General features: G+C 43.5%; 2 protein-coding genes across 7 annotated transcripts; both read right to left on the minus strand.

The window, feature by feature from the left end:
• Nucleotides 1-93: 93 nt before the first annotated feature.
• LOC116357019 (lymphoid-restricted membrane protein) lies at nucleotides 94-8,551 on the minus strand. The gene is made up of 13 exons (XM_031804305.1): nucleotides 8,451-8,551; nucleotides 8,259-8,337; nucleotides 7,890-7,962; nucleotides 7,615-7,642; nucleotides 7,202-7,342; nucleotides 6,723-6,854; nucleotides 6,332-6,473; nucleotides 6,057-6,100; nucleotides 5,804-5,863; nucleotides 5,556-5,722; nucleotides 4,631-4,780; nucleotides 2,120-2,218; nucleotides 94-352 (listed from the first exon to the last, which is right to left on the minus strand). The coding sequence occupies exons 1-13, from the start codon at nucleotides 8,478-8,480 to the stop codon at nucleotides 208-210; spliced, it is 1,290 nt and encodes a 429-aa protein (XP_031660165.1). The 5' UTR covers nucleotides 8,481-8,551; the 3' UTR covers nucleotides 94-207.
• A 5,382-nt stretch (nucleotides 8,552-13,933) lies between these two features.
• On the minus strand, nucleotides 13,934-19,593 carry mkrn4 (makorin, ring finger protein, 4). Of its 6 annotated transcripts, none has more exons than XM_020459765.2 (8): nucleotides 19,464-19,593; nucleotides 18,457-18,591; nucleotides 18,066-18,349; nucleotides 16,287-16,399; nucleotides 15,676-15,932; nucleotides 15,466-15,573; nucleotides 15,164-15,284; nucleotides 13,934-15,028 (listed from the first exon to the last, which is right to left on the minus strand). In XM_020459765.2, the coding sequence occupies exons 1-8, from the start codon at nucleotides 19,514-19,516 to the stop codon at nucleotides 14,879-14,881; spliced, it is 1,221 nt and encodes a 406-aa protein (XP_020315354.1). In that variant the 5' UTR covers nucleotides 19,517-19,593; the 3' UTR covers nucleotides 13,934-14,878. The 6 variants fall into 6 exon arrangements, with proteins under 6 accessions (XP_020315354.1, XP_020315353.1, XP_020315351.1 ...); XM_020459764.2 differs by having other exon boundaries at nucleotides 15,676-15,935; XM_020459762.2 differs by lacking the exon at nucleotides 19,464-19,593 and adding an exon at nucleotides 19,060-19,175 and having other exon boundaries at nucleotides 15,676-15,935.
• Nucleotides 19,594-19,691: the final 98 nt, after the last annotated feature.

The following is a 19,691-nucleotide window of genomic DNA, read 5'->3' on the forward strand; positions in this document are numbered from 1 at the left end:
AAAACTCACCATGTGAAAGTTTGCACACAAAAAAGACAACGGAGTGACATTATCATACTTAAATGGATTAATCACAGAATTGAGACGTGATTCTTTCAGGAATGTTTATTGGGTGAAGCTGTTCAATGACCAATCAGAAGCCAGGTCAGAACCAGGAAGTGCTTTGTCTGTCTCCTTCAGGAAGTGTTTGTGTTAAATCTCATCAGCTCACAGCAGACGTTCAGGACCGAGCCAGAAAAGGATGATCAGTAGTATCACACAGCAGAGCACTACCAGATACACACTGAGGACAACCCAGCGGCAGTGCCACATCCAGGGGGCCAGGGGGCGCCCTCTGCACATAGGGCCACACCTAAAAAGAGAAGCTGGGTGTCACTGTCATGGCAATAAGGTATGGAAGAATAAATGTTGAATTGCAATGTACTTCCATAGTAGTGACATCAGAGAAAGTCAAAGTATAGCCCCCCCACACATTGACTTACAATGCTACTTAATATAATGTTTACATACCCTACATTACTCATCTCATATATATATGTACATACTGTACTCTATCATCTACTGCATCTTTATGTAATACATGTATCACTAGCCACTTTAAACTATGCCACTTTGTTTACATACCCTATATTACTCATCTCATATCTACTCAGCAAACTGGATGCAGTTTATCACAGTGCCATCCATTTTGTTACTAAAGCACCTTATACCACCTACCACTGCGACCTGTATGCTCTAGTCGGCTGGCCCTCGCTATATATTCGTCGCCAGACCCACTGGCTCCAGGTCATCTACAAGTCCATGCTAGGTAAAGCTCCGCCTTATCTCAGTTCACTGGTCACGATGGCAACACCCACCCGTAGCACGCGCTCCAGCAGGTGTATCTCACTGATCATCCCTAAAGCCAACACCTCATTTGGCCGCCTTTCGTTCCAGTTCTCTGCTGCCTGTGACTGGAACGAAAAAATCGCTGAAGTTGGAGACTTTTATCTCCCTCACCAACTGCAAATTAGAACTTTTATTTTTTATTTTTTATTTGACCCCTTTTTCTCCCCAATTTCGTGGTATTCAATTGTTGTAGTAGCTACTATCTTGTCTCATCGCTACAACTCCCATACGGGCTTGGGAGAGACGAAGGTTGAAAGTCATGCGTCCTCCAATACACAACCCAACCAGCCGTACTGCTTCTTAACACAGCGCGCATCCAACCCGGAAGCCAGCCGCACCAATGTGTCGGAGGGTACACCGTGCACCTGGCAAGGACATCCCTACCGACCAAGCCCTCCCTAACCCGGACGACACGAAAGTCAGAAATAGCGGTATAATAAATGCCTTACCTTTGAAGATCTTCATCTTTTTGCAATCACAAATGCCTCAGTGACACAATGAATGGTCGTTTTGTTTGATAAATTCCTTCTTTATATCCCAAAAATGTCAATTTATTTGGCGCGTTTGTTTCAGAAATACACCGGTTCCAACTCGCCCAACAGGACTACAAAGTATCTAATAAGTTACTTGGAAACTTGGTCCAAACATTTCTAACAACTTTTCTAATCCAACCTCAGGTACCCTTTAAGACGGAATAAATACCGGAGAAAAATAACGAGGAGCGCACTCCTGTTCACGCGCACCAAAAGACTTGAGTCCATCTGAGTGACACATGGAAAGAATAGGACTATTTCTTCATTTCTCAAAAGAAAAACATCGAACATTTCTAAAGACTGTTGACATCTAGTGGAAGCCATATGAACTGCAATCTGGGCCCTAATAAATCAGGTTTCCCATAGAAAAACATTGGAAAACACAATGACCTCAACAACAAAAAAGTCCTTGGATGGATTGTGCTGGGGGTTTCGCCTGCCAAATCAGTTCTGTTATACTCACAGACATTATTTTAACAGTTTTACAAACTTTAGAGTGTTTTGTATCTAATACTATCACGCATATGCATATCCTAGCTTCTGGGCCTGAGTAACAGGCATCTGGATGTGAAAATACTGCCCCCTATCCCGAATAAGTTTTTAAGGGCTTGTAAGTAAGTATATCACTGTAAGGTCTACACCTGTTGTATTCGGGCGCACGTGACAAATACAATTTGATTTGATTATAAGTGACTTACGTTCCGGTGATGCATTGGTCGGTGTGTGCCATTGTTTTCTCTCTGTTCCCTTTCCTCCTCTCCGTCCTCTCCAGCGCAGCCTTGCCTTTATGTCTGCACCTTATTAGAGTATCCAAAGGTGAACTTTCACAGACACACATGCCATATTAGAATACAACAACAAAGGCCGTTGTTTAGCCAATTCCTTGTTGTGTTATTGTGCCATTGTCGTGTTATTATTGTACCTCTGAACATGTGTATAACAGGGTCTAACTGTTGATGTGTTAAAATGCTGTCCCTCTCAGGGCCAGGTGTAGGCAATTGTCAATTAATGGCAGGGCTGCCATGCCCAGTTATAAAAGCTGTGCTTTACCCTTTGTTTTGAGGGATCCCTTCACGATTGTACAGGCCGGTGTGCCTTGGGAGGATGGGGACAGTGGCTGTGGTGTAATCTAAATTCTACTGTGACCCAAATTGTAACCGTTTATGGCAAGGTGTGCCCCTCTTCGCTGGTAGCTGTTCTCCTCCCTTGGCATGTGTGTATTTATTGTGTGTTGGCCAGATGATTGGAACGTTATCGGAATATTCGGAATATCGGAATATTATGAGACTTCAACGCGATTATTGAATAATCAGACAATGATTGCTGCAATAACTAAACTCAGTAAAAAAGGAAACGTCCCCTCACTGTCAACTGCGTTTATTTTCAGCAAACTTAACGTGTAAATATTTGCATGAACATAACAAGATTCAACAAATGAGACATAAACTGAACAAGTTCTACAGACATGTGACTAACCCTGGGCATCTTTCTTTTGGTGTTTTTCAGAGTCAGTAGAAAGGCCTCTTTAGTGTCCTAAGTTGTCATAACTGTGACCTTAATTGCCTACCGTCTGTAAGCTGTTAGTGTCCTAACGACCGTTCCACAGATGCATGTTCATTAATTGTTTATGGTTCATTGATTAAGCATGGAAAACAGTGTTTAAACCCTTTACAATGAAGATCTGTGAAGTTATTTGGATTTTTACGAATGATCGAGTTTATGATTTGTTTGTCAGCAGACACTGTGATGAGCGCTAGGCCCTGAAGATATTGTCCAAATCTAACACCTTGATCACACTTAGTGTCATTGGGCAAAATGTGATGCAGCATCATCTGGATGTATGTGCAACAAAAGTTCAACATTCACACTCTGCTACCATTTCTGTAAAGCCGTCTATGCATACAGTTTGACTCATGAATGTACTTCTGGTGAACCAAAATGCAATGACGCTGTCGGTGTGATTGAGGCCTAAGCTTTTTACGAGTCCTATTGGGAAATAAAATCTAGTTTTGCTCCACTCCCTGACGCAAAGAACCGGTGTTTTATGCAACAATTTCAAAGACTTTACTGAGTTACAGTTCATATAAGTCAAAAAGTCTATCAAAATAAATTCATTAAGCCCTAATCTATGGATATCACATGACTGGGATATGCATCTGTTAGTCACAGAAACCTTTCTTTTTTTTTTTAAAGGTAGGGGCATGGATCGAAAAACCAGTCAGTATCTTCGACTCATCTCCTTTGCATAGAGTAGATCAGGCTGTTGATTGGGATCTGTGGAATGTTGTCCCACTCCTCTTCAACGGCTGTGCAAAGTTGCTGAATATTGGCGGTAACTGGAACAGGCTGTCGTACACAGCTATCCAGAACATCCTAAACATGCACAATTGCTGAAATGTCTGGTGAGTATGGAAGAACATGCCATGGAAGAACTGGGACATGTTCAGCTTCCAGGAATCGTGTTCAGATCCTTGCGACATGGGGCCGTGTATTTATCATGCTGAAACATAAGGTGATGGCGACAGATGAATGGCATGACAATGGGCCACAGGATCTCATTACTGTATCTCTGTTCATTCAAATTGCCATCGTGTTTGTTGTCCGTAGTTTATGCCTGCCCATACCATAGCCCCACTGCCACCATGGGGCACTCTGTTCACAAGGTTGATATCAGCAAACTGATCGGCCACACGGCGCCATACACGTGGTCTTTCTTAGGTTATGAGGCCAGTTGCACGTACTGCCAAATTCTCTAAAATGATGTTGGAGGTGGCTTAAGGTAGAGAAATGAACATTCAATTCACTAGCAACGGCTCTGATGGACATTCCTGCAGTCAGCATGCCAGTTGCACGCTCCCTCAAAACGTGTGTATTGTGTTGTGTGACAAAACTGCACATTCGAGAGTCACCTTTGTTTAATGATCATGCTGTTTAATCATATAAAGCTTCTTGATATGCCACATCTGTCAGGTGTATGGATTATCTTGGCAAAGAAGAAACGCTCACTAACAGGGATGTAAACAAATTTGGGCATAACAATTGTGCGTATGGAACATTTCTGGGATATTTTAACATGGGTCCAATACTTTACATGTTGCGTTTATATTTTTGTTCAGTATAATTTAGTCCTGAGGACTTCCCCTTGTATATAAATAAGGTGTCGTATTGGCTACAGGAAATGTTATTTATGTGTAAATTCTATACTGTACCTCATGCTGTTTTTCTTGGTGTCCACTTCGTTTGGCTTGTGTGTGAGAGTGGGACAGGGTGCTGTATAGACTGGAGTGGGGTCTGGTTCAGGTGGTGACTGGACATCAGCAGCGACTGCTTGTTTGTTATCATCAGGGGCTTCATGTGGTCTTGAATCAGCAAAAAAGTTTTGGTTGGTGGCAGGGTTAGGGTCAATTCCAATTTAATTTGAAATTTCAATTAAATCCTTGAATTCACTCATGAAGTGGAGAATTTGTTCAATTCAATTTGAATTTCAACAATCTTCATGTCATGGAATTAGAATTGGAAAACATTTCATCTTTGGAATTGAATTGGAATTGAGTATTTCTACATATCCCAGGTAATGGAATAAATGCATCAAACATTTACTATAGTATTTGTTTTAAATCATTTCAACTTGTATTTCTATATTTCATTTCTGGTATAGCTAGGCTGTCTGAACAGTGACTTGATCAGCCTGAAAGCCTGACGGAATTACATTTGAATTTGTGGAATTGTTGGTGATAATATTGAATTGGGAATTTAATTCTTGGATTTGACCTAACATTGGAATTGAATTCTCTGAATTCAAAGACTGACTTGGAATTTTAATGAAATGAAATGAAAATTACAGTGAGAAAATTGAAGTAAATTCTAATTTCCTTTAACCCTTGCATGTAGATACTGTATATTCCTATGTAGCACATGGGGGTGTGTGAAATGTACTCCTCAGCCTGAAGTGTCCCGCTTGGGTCACCTCATTGCTAGCTTTTGAGGTGGCTCGATCATGCTAATATGCTTGAGGGAGGACGTTCATGTGTGTTTGTGAAGCAGAGGTCCCGAGTTTGCGCCAGGTATGGGCCGAATCGGGAGGAAGTGGTACTCGCTAAGCAAGCAGCGTGAAGTCCTTTACATCTACATTACCTGCCATCCAGTAAGGGAACATCCATCTCTTCTGTCTTGACCATGACTGAAGGGTTGGACTCTGTGATGCAGTCCATTGATGGAGATGGGGTTGAGAGTGACTTCTTGCCTATCCCATGATCTAATGAGAATGACTTCTGCAGCCCTCTTTCCAATTTTCTCTTTTCCTGGGGCAAAAGAATAGGCAGATAGTTGGTGTGCGTGGGTGCGTGCATTCTTTGGAGTGGAAGGACTTGAACTGCGCAGACCTGGGCTTGTTTGTTGATCACTGCTATGCTGACCCTTCGACGACTTGCACCAATGTGCAACTAGAAGAACGAGAGGAAGGAAGAGAGACAGGAAAGGGATTGGAGGTTAAAACAAGATAAAAACAATTATGACAATGTTATACATAGTGAATCTATTTTTATTTTATTTTTATTTTACCTTTATTTAACTAGGCAAGTGAGTTAAGAACAAATTCTTAATATCCTCTGAATGAAGACAGGGAAGTGCTCCTACCTGCTGAGAGGTTTTATTGTCCTTCTGCCTGAACTCTCCTTCATCTGCAGCGAGAGATACACCAGTCAGATAACAGCATCTGTGCCTATCACATACCAAGCCATATTCAGGTAGACCGATGATGGTTCAGTGAACCATGCTTACGTGATAAGTAACCTCATCGACAACCTAGACCTGAAATCTAGGTCTAGGCTTTAGCCCAGCGGGCTAACACAGTCTTGTGGTGTGCGGGACATCAGAGTTTGAACCCAGACAGTTACACTGGTGGTACTTACCTCTAGGGTCGCTGTAGTTCCTACGGAGGATTTTCCTGTTGAGTTTCTTGGTCTCGTCCAGCTCTGTGTCTCTCTCATTACGCCTCTTCAGGTTGTCAACGTGGCTCACCATCAGCTCCACCGCTCGACTCACACGTGCCTCCTACCATTCAGAGTACAGCTACATTGAGTATGTTTACGGTATGTGTAGGCAGAATATATAAACATGTACTGAACCACAAAGAATAGCAGCTTCATTCTACTCAAGTCTCAAAGTATCAGTGACGGGTGTGATGATTGTGTCCTTCCCCATTGATTCAGTCATTGGGGTATAATGTGTAGCTGATCCAATCAATAATCAAAGTCTTGAGCTAGATAGACTGTACAGTAATGTCTGTGTGAGAGAGACTACCTGATGTACAGCTCCCAACACCTCTGCTGTGTTGGAGATTCTCTCCACTGTTCCTCCCAGTATATCCAGACACAGCTCTAGTCTCTGGAGGATCTTACTGCGTATACTGTCCAGACACAGAGCCTTTAGAGTCTGACAACACAGTGAGACAAGTCAAAATTCTGTTACAAACACCCTCATATACAATACACACATTTTATGCTGTAGGCCTATACACCCCCCCCCCCCCCCCCCCCCAAAAGTTGGTCTCAATGTCAGGGACACAGTGCTGCTGACGCTTGTCATTATATTCATTAGAAAAAATAAGATACTAACTCATAGGTACTAACTCACACTTTCACTCTGGCTCAAACATAATTTATTATGATTAAGGGTCTCAGAGATTGGTGAATGGAACAGGCTAGAGGGGAAACTTCTCTCTTCTCCAATACTTCTCTTTCTTCATTGCAGTGACCCCATCCACCCTCCTCCTCCAATACCTCCAGTGTCTCCCGGCCTCTCATCAGCTCCAGCTGGATGTTCTCCTCAGCCAGGTTCCTAGCATGCTCCTCTGCCTGCAGCCTCTGCTTCAGGGTGTACTGGTCACTACGAAAGGCCAGCGCAATCTGGGAGAATGCATTCTGGATAGAATAGAACATAATAGAACGGAATAGAAGATAATATAGTAGAATAGAATACAATACAGTAGAATACAAAATAATCTAATAAATTAGAATAGAATTGTATGGATCCTTAATGGGAAACGAAGGTGTTACAGGCTTACCATACAACATCATAAGGGGGGACTGGGGTTGGGGGAATCCGATAGTACGCACAATACCCACACAAGGTGTATCCCTATGATTGCAATCATAACATCATGTTAATGAGAACTACGGACGGATTGCCTTACCTCCACTTGTTCCTCTGACATCTTAGCACTGTGATAGAGGGAGGGAGGGACAGACAGATGAAGAGGGAGAGGGAGAGAGGGAGAGAGACACAGAGTAAGAAAGAGAAAGAGAGATGCCCAATGAACCAGCTCAAGACAACCAAACACATATCTGGGGCAATTGCAGGACTTGAACACTTTAACAACAAGTCTGGATTAGGGATGAGACGATCTGTTCTTGATCCTTACCAATATAGTGATGGTTATCGTCAGTCACACAGAGGATAAAACCTCACCTGGTGAAGCCTACGCGATCTATAATACACAGGTCATTCCATGGCGTAACCGGCTGCTGCTCTTCAATGGACTCTATGAATGAAAGACATCAACGTGTCAAGTTATTCTTCCTAACTGGCCTCTGTATGAAAGACACCAACATGCCAAGTTATTCTTCATGTCAGATCAGAGCCTTGCGCTTCACAGTGATACAACATTAGGATGGTCCCCAATAGATCTGTTGATGCTCAAACTATCATTCATATCACGTCACTATTTTTACAAAAAACACTTTTTTACGAAAAGTATTCTTTGATAATTGCACACATGATATCCGCCCAACAACAACAATGACATAATGCTAGAGAGGGCACACTAAGGTACTATACCTTCCTCACTGTCCTCACTGTCTAGCACGATTAGCATCTTGGTCGGCTGGTCACTTTGTTTAGGTGTCCCCTCATCAGGCTGGAAGAATAGAAACCCTGACTCACTTGGACATTATGAGCCCACTGTATTAGGTACAGTCTGAATCATTAGCAGAGGGTTTGTATAGCCAGAAGAGAGATGCTCTGACTCACCTGAGGGTGCATAGCATGGATCGGCACCATAGCAGCAGAACGATGCTACTGGAGAATGGGGACCAAAGACAACTGCTCCCTGTCCCTTGGACCAAAGCCAAAGTAAGAAAGTAGAATACATGTCAAATAATCAAGAAAGCAAGAACAAGACTGCATATCTGCATATCACTCCGAGAAAAAAAAGAGAGTAGAATTCCTTACCATCTGTCTTACTCCATTGATCTCTTCACTCACTCTGTCAGTCTCAGAGGACTACACTCAGGACATCAGTAATCCTATTATGAGATCCTCAGTCAGGGAAGTAGACCAGGATGAGTACAGTACCTATTAGGTGCTACCTAAACCAGCTCAGTGTGTGTGTGTGTGTGTGTGTGTGTGTGTGTGTGTGTGTGTGTGTGTGTGTGTGTGTGTGTGTGTGTGTGTGTGTGTGTGTGTGTGTGTGTGTGTGTGTGTGTGTGTGTGTGTGTGTGTGTGTGTGTGCGTGTGCATGTGCGTGTGTGCGTGTGCATGTGCGTGTGTGCGTGTGCGTGTGTGCGTGTGCGTGTGTCAGCTCACACCATCACTGCTTAGGCGTGTGTGTGTTGTTACATAAAAACAAACAATCAGGGCTGTCAGCTGGGGAGCTGCAGGAAAGTAAGCAATGAGTGTGGGCATTGCAGCCTGGTCTCATAGACTAACATAGTAAACATAGTAACATAGTAAATGTAAATCCAAGACACCCAAATGAGTATGATATGTTGTTGGGCAGACAGGCTTCACCCTGGCTCCACTTCCGATTATGCACATCACACTGGCAACTCTCTTGCTTACCCGTAGCTAACCAGTCACCACCAGTCTTCTAGTTAGTTACCCTTTGTCTGGTTAAGAAACACAAGTTGCTTTACGAAATTAAAAACAATAGCAGCATTGAGTTTAATGATAAAACAACAGTCAAGCTATGTTTTTCTCTACCTTGAGTATAGAAAAGTAGGCGGTCCTTGAATTTTTAGTCTCGCTCAACCCTTCCACTTTCCCCACTGCATTTTATATCCAGGTTCTGTAGCAAAACGGATAGATACGGATAGATACCGTTCAAAAGATTTGACCCATAATACAGGCGCTATGTTTTTTTCTTTCTATCATGCATTGGAAGGCCGAATTTTACATTCATAAAGCATATGCTGACCGGACCGTTGACTGACATTGTTCGGTCATGTTACCTCATTAGCTAGCTATAGCTAACAACCTGGGGAGCGTTCAGTAGGATGCAATGTCTAGTTCAGATAGATATATGCTATGTAGAACAAACATGCCTCTCTGACATGTAGAGTAAAGGAATAACGTTGGCTCCATTCATGGAATTTCTATATGCAACATTTGAGAACGTTTTGCAACGAACGTGGCCCTTTTACATGACCATTTGTCGGCACAGAAAGAAAGGAAAAGGGTGTGCAGAATGGCATCTCGGAATGCACAACTCGGCAGTCCTTGTCACGGATGGGCTATTGCAACAGACAAACACACCGGGTTCCACTCATAGCTAAAAACAATAAGAAGCAGCTCCAGTGGGCACGTGATCACACTGGACAATTGAGTACTGGAAAAACATTGCCTTGTCCCACGAATCCTGGTTCCTGTTGCGTCATGCTGGTGGCAGAGTCAGGATTTGGCGTAAGCAGCATGAGTCCATGGCCCCATCCTATTTGGTGTCAACAGTACAGGCTGGGTGGTGTAATACCAATTGAGCAATGTTTCCATGCCCCAAAGAATTCAGGTTGTTCTGAAGGCTAAGGGGGTCTGACCCGTTTATAGATTGGTGTACCTAATAAAAATGACAGAGAACCAAGGCAGGTAGGCCTGGAGTAGCGATTTTATAGCGACGTTACAGCTGTGACTAGACAGTCTGAGGCGGGTTCAGAGAGGGAAAAGACATGCCAGGGGAAACAGTATGGGAGAAGTAGTCTGACACAGGAGGGACAGCACCTCAAACATAGAGGATGTGTACTCCGAGAATGCGCAGACCAACTGGCAAGTGTCTTCACTGATATTTTCAACCTGTCTGAGTCTGTAATACCAACATGTTTCAAGCAGACCACCATAGTCTCTGTGGTTCGAAAGGCTGGTCAAGGCTCACATCAACACCATTATCCTAGAAACCCTAGACCCACTCCAATTTGCATACCACCCCAATAGATCCACAGAAGAATATCTATTGCTCTCAACACTGCCCTTTCTCATCTGGACAAAAGGAACACCTATGTGAGAATGCTATTCATTGACTACAGCTCAGCGTTCAACACCATAGTGCCCTCAAAGCTCATCACTAAGTTAAGGACCCTGGGACTAAACACCTCCCTCTGCAACTGGGTCCTGGACTTCCTGACGCCCGCCCCCAGGTGGTAAGGGTAGGTAACAACACATCCGCCACGCTGATCCTCAACACAGGTGCCCCTCTGGGGTGCGTGCTCAGTCCCCTCCTGTACTCCCTGTTCACCCATGACTGTAAGGCCAAGCAAGACTCCAACACCATCATCAAGTTTGCCGATGATGCAAGAGTGGTAGGCCTGATCACTGACAACAACGAGACAGCCTATAGGGAGGAGGTCAGAGACCTTGCCGTACGGTGCCAGGACAACAACCTCTCTCAACGTGATCAAGACAAAGGAGATGATTGTGGACTACAGGAAAAGGAGGACCGATCATGCCCCCATTCTCATCAACGGGGCTGTAGTGGAACAGGTTGAGAGCTTCAAGTTCCTTGGTGTCCACATCACCAACAAACTATCATAGTCCAAACACACTAAGACAGTCGTGAAGAGGGCATGACAAAACCTATTCCCCCCCAGGAGACTGAATGATTTGGCATGGGTCCTCAGATCCTCATGTGACAAATAGAATTGGATTGGATTGGATTTGAGACATACAGTACATATTCACTTATACTGGTACCCCCTTCTCTGTTTTGTCTTTTTTCTAACTGCTGTTTAGTCTGCCGTTGTTTTGATCTCTGGTTGTTTGTGTTTTATTGGAAAGCAACATTAGGTCCTTGAAAAACGTTATTTAAGTCCCATGTATTATTATTATTATATACATATTTGGCATCAGCCAATGTGATTTGAGGTGCAGTCCGAAAACCAGTGGAACAAAACTTGAAATTACAGGTGCAACTCTCTCAGACACAATTACAAATCTGTAGATTGTATTAGTTCAGAGTTTAAAACATGACATTTTGCCAGCCATTGGCCTTCCTCAGAAAAAAACGTCTTAAGCCTGACATGCAGCTATGAGGCGAACTCCGCTCGACACCCCATGTTGAATGAACTGTGAGGTGAGGAACATGACCTTTCTCATTGGGAGGTTCTTGATGAGTGTGGCTGCTGTACTGTGACTGAGATCAGGAGTGGCTGCCAGCAGACAGCTACACAGCTGAGGTAAGGCATTAAAAAACAAATGCATGGTTTATGAACTAAGAAAATTCTATCAACTTCAGTTAATCCGTGATTTCTATTTCCTACAATAATAGAATGCTGATGTGACTGAATATAGCCTACAACGCTGTAACGCCCTTTAGTTCTCTCACCTTTACATGCTCATGCAGGGCATCGCATGGACTCACTGCTACTGCTGGCTTCTGTGATGAGATTGTCGACTAAAACTATCTGGCCTTTCAAACCCTCCGTTCCTACTGCCGACCCCACACTGCTGCTACAGCTTCTCTCAGTCTCTACAGCAAGGAAGAGACTCATCTTCCTCTTACTCTGCTGTCCGGAGTCCCCCTCAGGTTTCGAGTCCAGAGCCACACAGCTGCTATTGCTCTGTGCAACCACCAACTCTAGCCCACTCTGTGAGGGTGGTTGTGGATCTATTGGTCCACCATCCTATTGCTTTAACACCACCCCTCAGAAGCTTGCATAGTCCCCTCAGTCTGTCTCTGCACTGGGGTGTGATGAGGGGCCAGGGACTCCCAGGAGCTGGACAATCAGAGCAGGCTCCCCCTGCCTGAGACATTGTAGCAGAAGGAGAATACTGGTCCTGTAAAGTACGAGGTGGAGGAAGGATAAAAAGCTCAGTTGGAAGGCGACTGGTTTGCTGAGAAGACCATAGCTAAGGGTGATTGTTCGTTGTGAATGTAAAACAGTATACTATAGTTTTGTGTACAGTTACAATGAAAATATTAGCTATAGGCCTACTCAATGCTGTTCACATGTGCATTAAGATTTAGTGGAACAAACTCTGACATGTAATTTCTCCAGTGGTGTAAAGCACTTAAAGTATTTTTACTTAAGTTGTTTTTGGGGATATCTGTACTTTACTGTTAATATTTGACTACTTTTAATTCACTACATTCCAAAAGAAAACAATGTACTTTTTACTCCATACATTTTCCCTGACACCCAAAAGTACTGGTTACATTTTGAATGGCTAGCAGGAAATGGAAAAGCTCCAATTCATGCACTTATGAGGACAACCCTTGTCATCCCTATTGCCTCTGATCTGGCTGACTCACTAAACAAACACTTTGTTTGTAGAGAATGTCTGAGTGATGTTGTGACCCTGGCAGTCCATAATTTATTTTATCCATTTAAAAAATATATTTTAAGAAAATTCTATCAACTTCAGTTAATCCGTGATTTCTATTTCCTACGATAATAGAATGCTGATGTGACTGAATATAGCCTACAACGCTGTAACGCCCTTTAGTTCTCTCACCTTTACATGCTCAGGCAGGCCATCTGGTTTGCTTGAAATTCTGTACTTTTACTCAATACATTGACTTTCTTTACATAAGTATATTTAAAACCAAATATTTTTACTCTAGTATTTTGTGTGACTTTCACATGAGTCATTTTCTGTTAAGGCATTACTTTTGTCATACTTGAGTAATTGGTAACTTTTTCTATCACCGCATTTCTCCAATTTCCCATCATGTTGGCATATTTCTGCCTGGCAAAGTGTCGAGAAGAGTGTGGATGCAGCGGTCTGGGTCTGACCGTCGCTGGAACACCCACAGAGTCTGGAGGGCACTGGTAGCCCCCCGAAGAGAGCAACAACCGAGAGAATCCATCAAACCCTTGCTGGCTGGAGCTACAGAACCATTTAACTGTATGTATTAGAAGTGAGTCACTCTTTCGCAATACAAAACATGCAAGTCATCAACACCATGCTGTTTTGATGACAACCACACTAGGATTGTGGCTTTAGTATGAAAAGGTTAAAACAACCAACCCAATGACCAAGTATGACATGAAGCCAGCAATGGCTGTATTTAGACAGGCAGCCCAATAAGGGTTGTTGTTTTTACCAATTCACATCTTTTCAAAATCAGAGCAGTCAAAACATCATATTTGGGCTGCTTGTGTAAACAAACTTTATTGGCTTCAAGTCAAATTTGGTTACTGGTGTGTGTGTGTTTAACATTCATACTGAAGGCAAAACAGTATACAGTGGTAGTCAAACCCCAAAGGTTAGACCGAATGAGCAAAATCAATTAATAAAAACAGGCAAACTGTGAAACTATGTTTTATTCTCTTTTCTGTGCGTGCAAATACAAACAGGTTAGAAGTAATAAAAATCAGACATTAGGGTCTTCAATCAGCATGTCAACAGGAGTGTCATGCCCTGTCAACAGTACAGTAAAGCATCGCAAGTACAGTAGAGACTGCTGAGGGGAGAATGGCTCATAATGGCTAAAATGGAATGGTATCAAAAACATGGTTTTCATATGTTTGATACCATTCCCGCACATTATCATGAGCAGTCCTCTCCTCAGCAACCTCCACTCAAGTATATCAGACAGGTGACAAATAGCAGGGCAGGGTAAGGTATTGCCCGGAGGCATGGCAAGATTTGTATGATGCTATAGGAGTATTCGCCATATCTTAGGTCAAGGCAAAGTATACTTCCAATTTAGATATAAAATATATAAACTACACATTCTAAAAAATAAATCTCACTTTCTAAATGGTGCAAAATGGCAAGTAACACTTCTTTACATTTTTTAAACAGGACCAACCAATGGAACAGAGGGCAATCCAAAGCAGAGCACCACATCAATTGACCAACTAATCAATTAACCCAGCCTCTACTTGCAATGAACCAACACCATCAACAGCAAGAGAAGAACCAATCTTCCTGTCTAACAACCAGCCCTGGATCCAACCAAAAGGTTAGCGGTTTGTTAGGACTGTTCATATCAAGTGTGGGAGGCTTAACAATCCTAGTAAGCGAACCAGTGGTAATCCTAGCCTTCGGTACAGTTCTTCAAGCAACAGGTCTGCAAGTGCTGGGCCTATATCTCAAACAATTATTTTGCCCACCAGGAAAGCAGATATATGCAGCATATATAGGGACTTCAGTTCTGAGAGACAGTGAGTGAATAAATGGCAGTCTTCTTTAATTGGGTTAGAGTAGATGACCTAGCCAACCAAATCCTTGGAGCAGGGTGGTGCTCAGAATAGGTCATAATTGTCATATTCACTCAGGTACAAGGGGAACTCATCCTCATCCTCATCATCCAGCAAGTCATCCAGCAGAGTCATAGCAATGACATAGTCAAGAAGTTGTAGGCTGCCCAAGTCATCCAGACTCATCGCATGGTGCTATTGGAAAAGAGAAGAAAAAAAAAATCTGCAATTTAGATATGCATTGAGTGGTCACAATATCAAATGTCTGTTCCGGTTTACATGTATCCATGTTAAAATGTGTGTGAAGCAAAAGCGATGCCAAATATTTACAGAATGTGCTGATCTACGTCGGCGAGGTGGTCGGTAGCCATGAGGCAGGTCATGCCAATAGAGACACTCAGTCTTGAAGGGACAGCATCCATGACGCATGAAGAAACTACATCTTCTTTTACTGGAAAAAAAACAGGAATGTGACCAGGACAACAGAATCGGAATTTTGGCTAGGGGACAGGGGCATTTCAATAACATGAATGGAAGAATCTTGATTAATCAGGAAGAAACACATTCCTTTAAAGCCAATATCCCAGAAAGAGCACTATTTGACAATTCTAGACAGAATGACAAAAGCTAACCTGCATTTCGCTTTGAAGTTACGGATAAGGGTTTCCTTTGGTTGTCCCTCCACCCAGTACTTGTTAGGGACGTAAAACGCGGACTTCACTCTGCACTGTGGGCAGCTCCTTTGGGAAAGAAGACAAATGTTTAGCCCTTCCAGGCAAATAAAAAAATAAAATGAACTTTAAAAAAAGAAAATACTGCCATAAACTATGCTGCCATCTTACTTTATAACTTCTTCATGGAAGTTTTTAGTTTTCCGCCAGGTGACAATGCAACTCAGGCAGAAAGGATGGCTGCAGTTGGGCAGGATCCCAAAGCGCCTCTCCTCAGCACTGGTCTTCTCGTACACAGTCTCCATGCAGATGCCACAGGTCACATCTTTACTTTGGTTGAAGGATTCCGTATGCTCCTGGGACGTCTGGAAGGCAGCAGTGGCAGAGGAGGCACCATGCTCTGCTGCTACCTCCAGGGAGGAAGGCTCCTGCTAACAACAAATGTAACAGGCTTCATTGTGCTGCTTAGCAGTATTACTTCCACGCTCAACATCCTAACCAGTAGGTGAACTTGTGTGTTGGCGAGGCACAGGGCACTCTGCTCTGCTTGACAATATATTAACCAACTACGCCACCGAAAATGATCCGATTCAGCAGCGGTGACCTTTCAAGCTGTGGCACAAGCATCTAGGACAAAATTGAATCCCTTAAACAAAGAACAAATACTAAATATTTCCATGTGTTATCTGGGTATATTCTACATCTAGACTTTGAGATTGCATTAAAAAAAAAATCCTTGAGGTAGCAGAGAAAGTAACCTAATTTCCATAACAATGACAAACCTGCTGATTGACTAGAGGCCTCCATTCGCCTGCTTGAGCCGACAGTGTGCTGGATGGAACTGTAGTTTGGACTGAAGCCTGGGGCTCTGGGACATGAGCATGTGATGACTCCGCTGCAAATAAAGGGACATTAGTAGTACTTGGTTGTAACACACACAAACTCAACAAAACATCCCTTTTCCAGGACCCTGTCTTTCAAAAGATAATTTGTAAAAATCAAAATAACTTCACAGATCTTCATTGTAAAGGGTTTCCCATGCTTGTTCAATAATAAACGAATGAACATGCACCTGTAGAACGGTCGTTAAGACACTAACAGCTTACAGAAGGTAGGCAATTAAGGTCACAGTTATGAAAACGTAGGACACTAAAGAGGCCTTTCTTACTAACTCTGAAAAACGGCAAAAGAAAGATGCCCAGGGTCCCTGCTCATCTGCGTGAACATGCCTTAGGCATGCTGCAAGGAGGCATGAGGACTGCAGATGTGGCCAGAGCAATAAATTGCAATGTCCGTACTGTGAGACACCTAAGACAGCGCTTACAGGGAAACAGGACGGGCAGCTGATCGTCCTCACAGTGGCAGACCACGTGTAACACCTGTACAAGTTCGGTACAGCCAAACATCACACCTGCGGGACAAGTACAGGATGTCGGCAACAACAACTGCCAGAGTTACACCAGGAACGCACAATCCCTCCATCAGTGATCAGACTGTCCGCAATAGGCTGAGAGGCTGGACTGAGGGCTGGTAGGTCCGTTGTACAGCAGGTCCTCACCAGAAACAACGTCGCCTATGGGCACAAACCTGTCGCTGGACCAGACAGGACTGGCAAAAACTGATGAGTCGGGGGTTTTGTCTCACCGGGGGTGATGGTCAGATTTGCGTTTATTGTCGAAGAAATGAGCATTATACCGAGGCCTGTTCTCGAAAGCGGGAACGATTTGGAGGTGGAGGGACCGTCATGGTCTGGGGTGGTGTGTCACAGCACCATCAGATTGCCTGCAATGACAGCCTCAATCTCAACGCTGTGGTTTACAGGGAAGAAATCCTCCTCCCTCATGTGGTACCCTTCATGCAGGCTCATCCTAACATGACAATGCCACCAGCCATTAATGCTCATTCTGTGCGTGATTTCCTGCAAGACAGGAATGTCAGTGTCCTGCCATGGCCAGCGAAGAGCCCGGATCTCAATCCCATTGAGCATGTCTGGGACCTGTTGGATCGGAGGGTGGGGGCTAGGGCCTTTCCCCCCAGAATTGTCCGGAAACTTGCAGGTGCCTCAGTGGAAGAGTGGGGTACCATCTCACAGCAAGAACTGGCAAATCTGGTGCAGTCCATGAGGAGGAGATGCTGCATTAAGTACTGCAGTGCTGGTGGCCACACCAGATACTGACTGTTAATTTTGACCCCTCCTTTGTTCAGGGACAGATTATTCAAGTTCTGTTAGTCACATGTCTGTGGAACTTGTTCAGTTTATGTCCGTTGTTGAATCGTGTTATGTTCATACAAATATTTAGACATGTTAAGTTTGCTGAAAATAAACGCAATTGACGGTTCTTTTTTTGCCGAGTTTACATACACAGTCAAATTCCTCTGTACAGTACTACAATACAGCATCCTAGTCCCAGATCAATTTGAGCAACCTTGCTAACCCCTACGGTCATTGTAATGCCAAACATTTGAGTTGGCAAGACTGGACAAACAGATCAGGAACCAGGTCAACAGTATACCCCGATACCAGGGTAAAACCAAGCTAAGGGGACCAATTGAAGTCATACCCCGTCGGTGCGGTGAAGTTTGCGATGAACCTTCGGCTACATCCTCTTCTGTGATATCAGTGTTCTGGCGGCCAAAGTTGTGCTGGAGGTGTGCTACATAAGTCTGCATGGACTCTGCGCCCCGACGTCCTTGGCTGTAGAAGCCCTGTGCCTGCAGTAGAGATGGCTCTGATCCTCTACGTTCTGGTAGTGCATGGCCAACCCACGGGGTGTGAACCACAGGTGCTGAACCCCTCCTACTCAACCCCACACTGGCTGCCTCAGGAGCAGTGACGTGGAGATATCTGTATAATAGGCAAAACATAATTAAATGACTCAGAAAGTAGGTAGTGTAAAGGTTTATAAGGTAGTCTGATTAGTAAGTCAGGTCATTATGAATTTAATGTCTCACCTGCAGCCATCTCCAAACCAGCATCCACCTTTCTGGAAGTACCTGCATATTTGGGATGTCGGCGGCAACACTGATGGCAACTCGTGTAGATAATGACAGCGCGAACCGAATCTGCATGAACCGTTCAAGAATTGCCTGTAAAACAGATGTCATGGAACCATCACATTCACTGTAGATTTGAGACTCAGCATACAAAAAAAAGAAAGAAATAACCTGTCAAGACTGCAAGACAAGCTCATGCTCTTCTCGATGTGGGTGTGTAGTGACCGGGGTTCGAACCCTTTTAACCGAAGATGTTAGTTACGCGTTAGCTAGCTAGTTAGCAACGAGAGGCAATTGAAGTCCATAGCAACGACATCTCAAAAGTGTAGTTATAACAATTTCCAATTAACGTCAAATCAATAACTGCTCTTAACAGAGTCATTATGCTTTAGTCGTACAAGAACTTGTGTGCGCTACAACCGGATGTAAACATCATTGCAACAGATCAAGACACGCCTAGAGCGCGTTAAGGTTAATCGAAGACTTAAACCATTTTTGTTTCAGAATAGATGGGCTGTGTTTGCGAAACCCGACCCAGTTCTCAAACCCCAAAAAATATACCTGCAAATCCTTCTATTAATTGAAGGACGTTCATAAGAGTCATGGTACGGAAACCCATATTGTTCCATTATTGCTTGTCAAATAAAAGTAGTCTTTGTTTTTCAAGACCAGACTACAGCAAATGGCAAACAAGCGGTTAACATACTACGTCACATACACCATGCCTCGTGCTCCACCACAACTTCACTTTTGTTCATGTTATTCAATTATAACAAGCCGGCAAACAATAGTCAAGACCTGTGCAGCAGCCAACGACAAAAAAGTGCCCTGTGCAGCAGAACATTTTCAGAGGAAGATGAATTGTAGGCCTAGTACTGAACAAATGAATTGCATTTAGTCACACAGTTCTTTCAAACAAATCGCATTCAAGGCCATATGAAACAAGTTAATTTTGGGATGCATACCTACAAGTCACACCACTACGAAAATGCGAAGATTGCCCTATATCTGACTCCATTTTGTGGCCTGCGTCTTGTTGATGTTATTACCCCCCCTCAAAAACACTAGTTATAAACTTTTCAGCAAAATAGAAAGTGGGCGTTACTTTCCCATCTATCCAATTAGGAAAGGAACCAATGGGGGATTCGATTAATCTGGCCCGGGTAGACGTGTTTTGCACCGGGAGAAGGAAT

This window comes from Oncorhynchus kisutch, linkage group LG24 (assembly GCF_002021735.2).
Source record: "Oncorhynchus kisutch isolate 150728-3 linkage group LG24, Okis_V2, whole genome shotgun sequence".
Taxonomy (NCBI): Eukaryota; Metazoa; Chordata; class Actinopteri; order Salmoniformes; family Salmonidae; genus Oncorhynchus; species Oncorhynchus kisutch.